At 42.7% G+C, this 12,391-nt stretch overlaps 1 protein-coding gene across 2 annotated transcripts in view; it reads right to left on the bottom strand.

The window, feature by feature from the left end:
* ptprn2 (protein tyrosine phosphatase receptor type N2) overlaps positions 1-12,391 on the bottom strand; it is a 1,029,064-nt gene that overhangs the window by 43,922 nt on the left and 972,751 nt on the right. For both annotated transcript variants that reach the window (XM_072254029.1, XM_072254030.1), the window contains exon 17: positions 2,683-2,760. In XM_072254029.1, coding sequence (XP_072110130.1) covers positions 2,683-2,760 — 78 coding nt within the window. The remainder of the gene's footprint in view (positions 1-2,682; positions 2,761-12,391) is intronic.

The raw sequence follows: 12,391 nt of genomic DNA, 5'->3' as shown, positions 1-12,391 counted from the left end.
ATTCCCAGCCACTATACAACAACGTCACTGAACTTTCTAGTATGTCTCACTTCCCATAAGATTGGTACAGGGATTGGAGAAGCTATAATCAAAATGAGAAGAAATACATTTTTTACGGCAGTAATTAAAAATACAGTGGTCACACCAAACAAGGGAGCATTTGTTACTTTCTCTGTAGTCCAAAGGGGTGCTAACACAGACCATTTGTACCTTACAGAGATTCTGGAGGGGGAAGTTAGGGAACCTCATTAAAGTGCTTGGTGATTTTGGGAATATTGGTTGATGAGAGCGTTCAGAAATCTTTTAAAGCTCAAAGACTGAAATTTGACCTAAATGTATCCAAGCTGTGCTTGAGAGAGGAAAAAAAATACAAACTGCCAGAAGAACTCAGGGGGTCAGTCAGCATCTGGGAGGGAAATGGGCAGTTGATGTTTCGGGTCAAGACTCTTCATCTAGAATCGATGAAGTCCAGATTAAGATCAAAATTATATTTACTCTATTTGTCACATGCACATTGAAACATTGAACCATAGAATGAAACGCATCGTTTGCGTCAAACCAGATCAGTGAGGATTGGGCTGGGACGGCCCACTGTGCCAACATAGCATGGCCTCAACTTACCAACCCTAACCCTAACACAATGTCTTTGGAATGTGGGAGAAAACATGAGCTCCCAGAGGAAACCTACACGTTTGCAGGGAGAATGTACAAACTCCTAACAGACAGGGCTGAGAATTGAACCCTGGCTGGTGATCACTGGCACTGTAAAATAATTGCACTAACCAGAAGGGTCTCAACCCCAACGGTCAACTGTCCATTTTCCTCTCTCTGACCCACTGAATCCCTCCAGCCGTTAGTTCATACATACGTACAACGTACAAACTTTGTACATCAGATACCCAGCCTCTTGTGTCTTTAGTAAGCTGCTCTGTTACTATCATTACTCTGTTCCTCTCCAACAAGGATGGCTGAACTGGGCTCGGTTTTATTTTGGGGGAAGGTGTTGAATTTACGGCTTCATGCATTTCTAGAGGAGCGTGGAGGTTTAAGGCAAGAAGGAATTTGGTTTGGCTGTAAGTGAGGTCAGTAGAACGTAAGTTTGTTAGAAAATAGGTGTAGCAGTAGGCCACTTGGCCTCTCAAACATTGCTATCCGTTCAACATCATTATGACCGACTTGCACAGGTCTCATCTCCTGCGCAGCTCTAAATTTCCCGATCTTATAAAAAAAATCTACTTCCTCTTTAAAGAGCCCCAATGATCCTGGCTTCACATTCTCCCAGGCAGGGAACTGCAGAGAATTACTGCCCTCCGCAAGAAGGGACTTCGAAACAGCTCAGTTTTAAATGTTAAAACCTCGGGTCAAATATTACATTTTTTAATAACTAGTTTTAATGCTCTCATGATTTCTGATTTCTAGGGTGTTATTTTGTAGCATTCTGCGGTGATCAAGGAAGCTTATCTGCTGTCCCAAATTTTAAAAAAAGACTCGAGTCAAGACTGGTAAACTTCTAGATATTGTAGCTTCTACCAATTAATTTGCAAACAATGTCACTGTTGTCTCTGATTTGTATTTCTAACGCTCTATTAGATCACTATATATAGGCATCCGTTAGTCTCTTGAGATAATGGATTTGCACTTGGAAGGTTTCCAGGGCGCAGGCCTGGGCAAGGTTGTATGGAAGACCGGCAGTTGTCCATGCTGCAAGTCTCCCCTCTCCACGCCACTGATGTTGTCCAAGGGAAGGGCACGAGGGCCGATACAGCTTGGCTCCGGTGTCGTTGCAGAGCAATGTGTGGTTATCTGCCTTGCTCAAGGACACAACACGCTGCCTCAGCTGAGGCTCGAACTAGTGACCTTCAGATCACTAGACCGACGTCTTAACCACTTTGACATGCGCCAACACATTTACTAAAGAAAATCAGGCCTTTTAAAATGTTGATTTGAAATGAAGTACAGAAGGTGGTGGATACAACTTGGTCCAATACAGGTAAAGCCCTTCCCACCACTGAGTGCTGGATGGGGCACTGGCACAAAAAAGCAACATCCGTCATCAAAGATCTCTGCCATTCAGGTCATACTCTCTCTACTACCATCAGGCAGGAGGTATAGAAGCCTTAGTCCCACACTACCAGCTTCCGGAACAGTTATTGCCTTTCAAACATTAGGTTCCTTAACTGGTGTGGATCATTTCATTCACCACTCCCCTGAATTGAATCTACGACCTATAGACTCACTTTCAAAAGCTCTTCACAACTCATTTTCTCAGTATTATTTCTATTTGCACAAATTCTCTTCTTTTGCTCATTGCTGATTGTCAGTCTTCACTGACGTACAGTTTTTCATAAAATTCTATTTGATTCCTTTTATCCTGCAAATGTCTGCAAGAAAATTAATTTCAAGGTAGTATAGAGTGACATACATATGCTGTATGTACTTTGATAATAAATTCTATTTGAGTTATTTTTGTTTCCTGTAAATGTCTGCAGGAAAATGAATCTCAAGGTAGAGTATGCTAACATATATGTGCTTTGATCATAAATTTACTTTGAACTTTGACCTTTGATGATACCAGTGTCAACTGCTGATTAAAGCTGCGGCTTGCTCCTGCAGGTTTTGAACCAAGTGTCTGTTCCTCTAATTCTTATTATTCTGCTCTTGAAAGGTCAGCAAAGCTCTTACCTGCCAGAAATCTGCCACCGTGGCAGGAAGTGGTCCTTGGGCAGCAATGTATGCAGGGTTCCTGGGGTCATGGTCCATCTAGATGGGAAAGATAAGAGATATGCTTGGTAACAGTGCAATTCATCATCGGCGAGTGATTCATTACCGTTCAGTGCTGCCATCCACAGCAGTCCTCACAGGCAGACAAATCATTTCTTGCAGGGTCTGGGATTCAAATGGGGCAGAACAGAAGTTGGAAACTACTAAAAATAGTGACAGACCTTTATTTATATGGTATCTTTTATGGCCTCAGTACATCCCAACGATAGTCAAAATGAGTACTTTTGAAACGTAAGCATTTCAGTAATTGGCCAAATTTCATGTAAAAAGCCTACCACCATGATTCTGTCTCAAAAATGCAATGTCTGTCATCAAAGCTCCCCACCATCCTTGTAATGTCATCTTCTAGAAGGGCACCGTTGGGCAGAAGGTACAGAAGCCTGGAGTCCCATAACATCAGGTTCATGAAACAGCTTCTCCTCTACAAACAATTGGTTCTTGAATCAAGTAGACCAACCCTAATAATTACCTCAGTTTAACAAGTCCATTAACACTTAACCACTTTGTACCACAGCTAATGTTTTTTGTTCTTTGTCGATTTTTTTTGGTATTCATGTTTGATATTTTTGTTATATCGCATTCTTTCTTGCAATAATTTTGTGTATGTGCCTGCGATGCTGCTGCAAGTAAGGTTTTCATTGCACCTGTACATACATGTACTTTGTGCATATGACAGCAATCTCAACTTTGACCCTGAACATCTGGTGATGCCTGGTGAATGGCAGCACACCAAGTATAACTCCTCAAGATATCAATTCTATACACAGGGTACAAGGCAGTTGAAACTTCCATTTGGTGCCTTATCCAACAGATAGCACAGGCTATCAGCCCTTCCGTTCAGCACTGGAATGTCACCTGAGATGCTGTGCTCCCGTCTAAGGAGAACAGTTTTCTGTCTCAGGGGCAAGAGGACAATTCACCGAGGCACAGCGAATGTCAACAAGCTCAGTGGGCCTGTCAGCTCTGGGTTATTCATAAATGTGTTCAATCAAATTTTCAAGCTGCGAGATAAATCCTTTCTTCTTATTCTTTGCAAGAGAAAAATAATCAATAAGGATGGAGTCCAGTAATCAGAAATGAAATAGAGATGCAGATCAAAAAATTAAATCAGATACAGATTTAAGAAGCAGAGCATTTGGGAATAAACTGGTCTAATGTATTCCTCAGGGACGGAAGATTCAAAGAAAAAAAATACCACTACTGGAGTGCTGAATCAGGATTCTTTTCAGCATAACTGATAGGATTATTTATCAATCAGTGGACCATGATATAACTGGAGGCACATTATCACGAGCTGGTCTTTCAGGGTTGAAGTCTGGATGCGATGATACAGCCCACACCTAAGGAAGGCTAAGCGAACCCAAGTTGTGGCTGGAGATACTACTCCAGTTTTAAAAATGTGTAAACGTAAATCATATACTGACCTGGGGCATGTTGAAATCCTCCTCCCTAGACATTATAAGCAGCTTCCCCACTTGTGTATTGTGCATTATATTCCCAATTTATTTCTGTTCAATGAAACTGCCCCAGACAAGGGAACAAAATTGTTCTCAACCTAACACGTTTTTGTGTGGGAAGTGCGGGCCAGCTTCAGACTCCACACCACCATGCAGAGATTAACCCACAAACTGAGTGTCCAGAGTTAGCCTGAAGATATATTTATGTCTGTGTCGAGTTGAAGAATGGCTGTAGTCATTAAGAGGTTGAACATGTGCTCTGGACACCTGAGATTAATTTCAGCTCAGCTTCAAAGCAGTTAATACGTGGCTAACACGAGGAAATCTGCGGGCGCTGGAAATTCAAGCAACACACACAAAAAATGCTGGTGAACGCAGCAGGCCACGCAGCATCTATAGGAAGAGGTACAGTCGACGTTTCGGGCCGAAACCCTTTGTTCAGTCCTGACGAAGGGTCTCGGCCCAACACGTCGACTGTATCTCTTCCTATAGATGCTGCCTGGCCTAATACATGGCTAGATTACTTTAGCCAGAGTGCTGAATCAGTGTAGTTCATTGCCACAGTTGGCAGTGGAGGCCTCATTCGGTATACTTAAGGCAAAGGCTGGTAGATTTTTGATTAGTCAGGGCATGAGTGGATACGGGGAGAAGGCAGGAGATTGGGTCTGGGAGGGAGAGAGGATTGGCCATGGGGAGGTGGCAGAGTGGACTAGTTCTGCTCCTATTATTTTATGATCTTATGTTCTTAAACTGAACAGATATCTGATACCCTTTGATTTTCAGGTGCCTGAGAAGACCATGCCCATAGACAGCTCAAACTGAGGGACTGAGGAGGAATCTTAGTGCAAAATGATGTTCAATGTTTTAACAACTTTTAATTAAGGACAGCAGCATGCAAAGGCAACACAAGATTCTGCAAAGTTCATAAACATTGACATCTGCAACCAACAATAAATCAAATGGTTACCTTAAAATCTGAGCATTGAAACACTGGTGTCATTTACTTTATTCCACTGATATGATTGGGCTGTTTTACAATACTCTGCATTAAAGTATGTGATTCGATTAAACAGAAAATAGATATCAGTGAAGGGCATTCTCTTGTGAAAACTGTACATAAACATTTCTCTACAACAGTTAATTTTGAGTACAATGATATCAGTATAAACCATAAATAAAGTACTTCATGCTACAATAAAAACAGCGAATTCTGGTCACAACAGCAGGTTAGGTAGAAACTATTAAAAACATAGTTCAAATCAAAATCAAATCAAATCAAGTTTAATTATCATTCAAACCATACATAGATACAGCTGAATGAGACAGCGTTCCTTTGGGGCCAAAGAGCAAAACATTTAAAATAGCAAGTAAACTTCAAACTAGGGAGGAACACAATTCAAAATACTGAGCAAAGAAGCATATTCACTCGAAAAAAAGCATATATAGTCCAAGACCCAGAGCGACAATGTCCAGCAATTGATGGTACAAACTCCTGGCAGTGTTCAGAAGCACGTAATCCAGCCTGTCATATCACCGCTCAAACACAGGATGGCAGCACTGACAGGCGAGGCCAGGCCCAAGCCAAGTTCGGACGCCACGCTGTAGCACTTCTCATCAGGTCTGCAGCAGCAGGCAAGCCCGAGGCTTGAGGCCTAGTTCTTGCTACAACTGAGGCTACACAGCCCCGTGTCAACTGTCCTTCCACCAAACAAGGGTACCAGGCCTGTGGCAACTTACATTATCACTGTCCAACAAAGTCTTGCCATCACTAATGAACTATCCAACACAATCTCTGACAGTTATACCGCACCAGCTTCTGAGAAGCAGGCAGCAACACGGTCTGCAGTCGGGTCAGTTCCTCCGAGCCCAAACTGGCTCCTCCGACACATCGGTGGTCTTCTCCGATACACAGGCCAGCTCGCCCGATATCCCGGCAACCTCCTCTGACATCCCGACCGGCTCCTCCGACACCTCGGCTGACCCCTTCAACATTTCGGCCAACCCCTTCAATGTCAGAGCCAGCCCCCTCGACACCTCAGCCGGCTGCGCCACCGACACCAGTCCAGCTAATCCGATCCACGAACAGCTCACTGATGGAGTAGCCCTGCAGTACCCGAAGTTCTTTGAGTAGAATTGCCCTTGGATCGTAAGAATCAAATTTTACAACTTTGGTTGGTCCCCAAAAGGCCGCTGGATCCGTGCATGCTGCCATCTTACCCAATAGTTATTATTATAGGGCAAAGGTTGTCAGCTGAAGGGTTCTTGACCTCAAATATCAGCCGTTTCTCATTCCACAGATGCACCCTGAATCTGTCAAGGAATTTTTTTTTAATTTCAGATTTCCAGCATCTGCAGTGTTTTAGATTTTCACTCAATGCTTATCGATGTTGGTAAGTGGATGAAAATGACCGAACGGACCCTTTGCAGCATGTGCCTAATGCCAGAAAAATTGCTGTATGACAGAGAATGACACAGTAGTACAGGCAGTGCTCCAGGAGAGGTTTCCATGCTCTCAACTGCATGAGCTTTCACTAACTCAGCCGAAAGGTTCAGCTTGATCTACATCAAAGGGAATTATCTCTAGCCTGGCCAGCAGCTGAAAAATAATTCAGAATCAGATTCAGATTTATTTATCGCCTGTACATCAAAACATCCAGTGAAATGCTTCGCTTGTGTTAACAACCAACACCCTCAATGATGTGCTGGGGGCAGCCCACAAGTGTCACCACACTTTCTGGCACCACCATAGAGCAGAACAAAACAGAATATACCAAGAGACAAAGCACCAGCAGCAAAAACAAGCCCTGTTCCTCCCTCCCAATGCCTATACACAGTCCTCTAACCCCAGGACCGGTTGTCTTTGGTGCCCAGCTTGCAGCCGACTCATGGATTCACGGACACTGGGCCTTCGACTGCTCCAGTGGACTCGCAAAGATTCACAGGCTCAGAGGCCTGGCCACTGGGCTTCAACTTCTGGACTTCTGATCGACCTTCGAGCTTCGATCTTCAGTAACAGCCCAGGACATGCCAACGACGATGAATAAGGCCACTGGATTTGCTTTGCTTTTGACAATTTTGCTTCTAAGTCTGCCTTTAACAATTACATTATGTTGGAAGTCCATTGGACAGAAGCATAACAATTTGGAGAAAATGAGGTGCAGTAGCTTTGTAGATGGTTTACAGTACTGCTTGGACTATTGATTTGGAAAGTGGAAACCAAGCTCCACCATGAAACACGTAGAACTTCAATTCAGATAAATATATCTCATATTCAATATCACTAATAAACCACTAGATTGTCCAGAAATCCCCATTGGTTCATTAATTTCCATCAGAGAAAGAAGTTTTCCATTCAAAATCATTCTTGATTAAATGTGGTTCAATACTGATTCCTAACTGAGCTCTGAAGCTTTAGTGAACACACAATTCACGGGTGATAAGGACATGGGCAAAAGATTACAGGGTTTGAGAATGAACAACACACTGCAACAACATTAAGACATTTTCCTTCCTGATCGCAAGAAAAAGTAGAACAAAACTTTTTTTCCCACAACCATAATTTTCACATTTCTTTCTTTAGCACCACAGTATTAATCAGATGGATGTCAAAGATCAGATTACATAAGAAAATAGAAACAGAAGAAGGCCAACAACAGGAATTCTGCAGATGCTGGAAATTCAAGCAACACACATAAAAGTTGCTGGTGAACGCAGCAGGCCAGGCAGCATCTCTAGGAAGAGGTGCTGCCTGGCCTGCTGCGCTCACCAGCAACTTTTATGTGTGTTACAGGAGAAGGCCAGTTGACTCTTCAATCCCCACCATCAATGCGATGATAGGTGATCTTCTGTGGCTATTCCATGGAGCCCTCAATTCTTTGAACTCTCAAAAATGTATCTGCTTCCCTTTTAAATATTTCCTATATGCTTTGGGTAGAAAATTTGAGAGCCTTGGTGAGAAATTGCTCAATTTTAAATGCCGCACCCCAATACTCCTAATCTTATAATGGTGTTCCCTTATTCAAAATTCCCCCATGTTGGATCCTGATGCGTTTGTGATCCAAAGGTTTTCTCTAGGAAAGTGAAACTATAATATAAGAACACTACATGGAAAATAATGAATTCTACACTTTAATACAACACTCGCCAGCAGGAACATCCTGACATATGTCCTGGCATGCCTTGTTATAATGTTATATGCTTCAGTAAGATCACACTTCATCTTTCTAAACCAGATCATTCAGCAGATCCTGATGAGGGGTGTCGGCCCAAAATTCCTTTCCACTGCTGCTGCCTGACCTGCAGAGTGCCTCCGGCATCTTTTGTGTGTTGCCTTGATTTCCAGCATTTGCAGAATCTCTTGGGTTCAGCCTTCAGCCATCAAATATTATACGTAGACTAATTTTGTTAGCAGCTCATTATAGAATGGCCACCTTGCTAGGTATGGCCAATTGGATTGAAGAGTTTGTTTCTGTGCTCTATCACTTTGTGCCAGGAATTAAGTTTGTTATACACACAAAATGCTGGAAGAATTCATCAGGTCAGGCAGCAACTATGGAAATGAATAAACTGTCAACGTTTCAGGCCGAGACCCTTCCTCAGGACTAGGAAGGAAGGGGGAAGATGCCAGAATAAAAAGGTGGGGGGGGGGAGGAGGTTAGCAAGGAGGTGATAGGTGAAGCCAGGTGAGTGGGAAAGGTCAAGGCTTGGAGAAGAAGTAATCTGATAGGAGAGGAGAGTGGACCATAAGAGAAAGGGAAGCAGGAGGGGCCTCAGGCAGAAGTGTTAGGTAGGTGGGAAGAGATAAAAGGTCAGATTGGGGGATGGGGAAGAGGGGAAGGCGGGGGAATTTTTTTAACTGGAAAGAGAAATCGATATTCATGCCATCAGGTTGGAGGCTACCCAAACAGAATATAAGTGTTGGCAAACAAAACAACATTCCTCTGGACCAAGGTGCAAAACACATAAAGTAATCGTACCACAAATAAATTAACAAATAATAAGGTGCATTTACAAGGTAAAAAGTAAACAGTATAACACTACTGGTACCTCATATTGGGTGGGACCTGGTTGGTGTCGGTAGTCTCATGTCCTAGGGGAAGAGGCTGCTTCCCATCCTAACTGTCTTAGTCTAATCATAATTAGCCTAGTGAATAGCAAGATCTGAGTTAATGATCATCTAACTCTGTACAAAGATGTTTTAGAAACAGAAACTAATATATATGAGTCATGTTTCAGAATTCAATCTCATGGGTCAGACACTGGTCCTTAAAAGAAATTCATATTTTAACAGACTTCCAATCTGATGAAGTAATTGGTGCTACAGTGGAATTCTCTTGCTTTTTAGATTTGCCTGCTAACTGAAAGCTTCAAGTACTAGCAAGGAAAATTTGTTTTATTTCTTTAACCAAGATGCATAATTAAGCTTCTTTTACTTCAGTGTCATGTGAGTAGAGAAGCAGGACATAATAAGCTTGAAGTTATAAAAGACCCCATTCTGCAATCTTCACATGCTTTACGTATTCTGTTGTACACTTCATTATCCTGCTCCTATCTGGGTCACTCCAAAATTCATCAGGCTGAGGGTGCCAATTACGGATCAGCCAAAGTGTTCTGACTGTCACACATGGAAATTCCAGTGTAAATCTCTGGAGCGTACACAAAGCAAAGTCACAAATTCCTCACACAATCTGGCTGTCAGTGGAAGGGTACACAGCCAGCAATTACAGTGTTGGAAGAAAAAGATGGGAAATAAACAGAGACTACACATTCTCCTAGCAACACGTTACTTGGTCCTAATGACAGTCTTTTGCACAGAGCTGTAATTTCTCACAGTGTAATTAAACTGAGACCTTGTATTAAGACTCTCCAAGCTGGAAGAATGTAGTTTTCAGAGTGTTTTTCTTCTTTCCTCCATTTTTGCCTTTCAGCTTTATGCATTTAAAGCAATCCAGTCGTTTTCATGATGCGGGATCAGACAGGCTTCTTTCTAAACGCCTTCAGATAAATCACCAATTCGATACACTCAGATCTTGTAAACCTGGCACTCACCATAATGACTGCACAGCCACAAAACGAATCATCACTTTCACCATTACATGAAAGATAATTGCAGTGTTTTGCCCCTGCTTTTCAGTAAAGAAAGGAATTAGTGTCATCTATTGTAATTATACTAGACTACCAAATATTCCTGGATTAATGGGTTAAATTGTGCAAAAAGAGTAAACATTGTGCTTTGTTACCAGAGTGCTTGGATTAGCACCAGCAAAAGTAATGAAATGTCACTGCCTTCCTTTGATTTCATTGAAATTAAACTGCTTACAAGGGCAGAATAGAGAGGGGAGGACCACTTTAAATCAATGCTGATCACATTGCTAGCAAGGTCACAATCAGACGACGGGCAACTCAACGCTGATGAGAATTGCTTCTCCACTTGCTACTCACCTCTGCGCAATCAGCAAGCAGGTTAGAGAGCATGTGCCTGGGGCACAATGCATAATGCAGCTTGCTTCTGGGATGGGCACAAGAGGAGCAACGCTGTCGGGTGGACAGCCTTCAAGGGTGGACGAATCCACCTTCCCCATTGAGGTGGTCTAGCAAGCCAAGGACAGTTGGAGGTGAACAATAAACGCCTGCACACCTGGCATTGTCTACATCCAGTTGAGAATAAAGAAACGGTGACTCCAGTTTACTTTATTTGAAATGCAAATACAACTGAATTGAAAAAGCACAGACGCAGAGAGCAGCATAACCCGAAGAGGAGATTGGTCACAATCACTGGAAATAATAATCCACCATGGATGTTATTCATGGAGCAGAGACAGGGAGGAGAATCTATGGGTCTTATATTAAAATATTGGTGAAGAGTATCAAACACCCAGCATCTGCATATTTCTTTTTAACAATTCAGGAAGAGAAGAAATATTTGAATTAGTAATGTTATGTTGGGAGAATGTTAGGTGAGTAAAGAGCCTCTCCATAAGTTCCTCTCATTTTAAACTCCTGTCATTGCTATTTGACATTGTGGTTTACTCTGGAGGTAAGTAAATATGTGTATAGAAAGAATGAAGTTCAGGTGCTATGTATCAAATCAAAATCAAAATCAAATCAAATCAAGTTTAATTGTCATTCAAACCATACATGGATACAGTCACACGAGACAGTGTTCCTCTGGGGCCAAGGGTCATAACATACATTCAAAATAGTGAGAGAGAAAAAAACACACATTGTTATGCAAGAAAACACATGTATAGTTCAAGTCCCTGAGCAACATTCAAATTAATTGTACAGCTCATAGCAATACGGCCTGTCATTCCACCGACTGAACACTGGAGGACAGCACCAATGGGAAAGGCCAGCACCCAACCAAGCACGGATGGCCACGCTACACTGCCTCCAGTGTCTTCTCACCTGGACAGCAGCAGCAGGCAAGCACCCAGGTCAGCTCCTCTGAACCTTCTTTGACTTGCCCACCAGCTTCTACTCTCCAGCCTGTTCGCTGGCTTCCCCTTCTCCGACCTGACCACCGGCTTCTCTTTCTCCAACCCGACTACCAGCTTCTCCTTCTCCAGACTGTCCGCTGACTTCCCCTTCTCTGACCCAACGCCGGCTTTTCCTTCTCTAGCCTGTCCACTGGCTTCTCCTTCTCCGACCTGTCTGCCAGATTCTCCTTCTTTGACCCGACTGCTGACTTCTCCTTCTCCAGCCCAACGGCCAGATTCTTCTCCTAGGCCTTTCAATATTCAATTGGTTTCTCTCCCCATTCTTCTAAACAATAGTGAGTACAGGCCCAGAGCCATCAATAGCTTCTCATATATTAACCATTTCATGCCTGTGAATCTCCTCTGGACCCTCTCCAATGCTAGCAAATCTTTATAAGATAAGAGGTCTGAAACTGCTCACAATACTCAAGTATGGTCTGATCAATGCCTTATAAAGCCTTAGCATTATATCCTCGCTTTTATATTCCAGGCCTCTTGAAATGAATGCCAACATTTGCCTTCCTTGCCACTGACTCAGCCTGCAAATTAACCTCCAGGGAATCCTGCACGAGACTTCCAAATCCCTTCTACCTCTGAGTTTTGAATTTCCTCCTCGTTTAGAAAATAGTGTCCAGCTTTATTCCTTCAACCAAAGTGCATGACCATACGCTATAT

The sequence above is a fragment of the Mobula birostris genome, chromosome 3 (assembly GCF_030028105.1).
Source record: "Mobula birostris isolate sMobBir1 chromosome 3, sMobBir1.hap1, whole genome shotgun sequence".
In the NCBI taxonomy this organism is placed as follows: Eukaryota; Metazoa; Chordata; class Chondrichthyes; order Myliobatiformes; family Myliobatidae; genus Mobula; species Mobula birostris.
The sequence above is the reverse complement of the archived record's forward strand: the minus strand, read 5'-3'. Positions and strand labels throughout refer to the sequence as shown.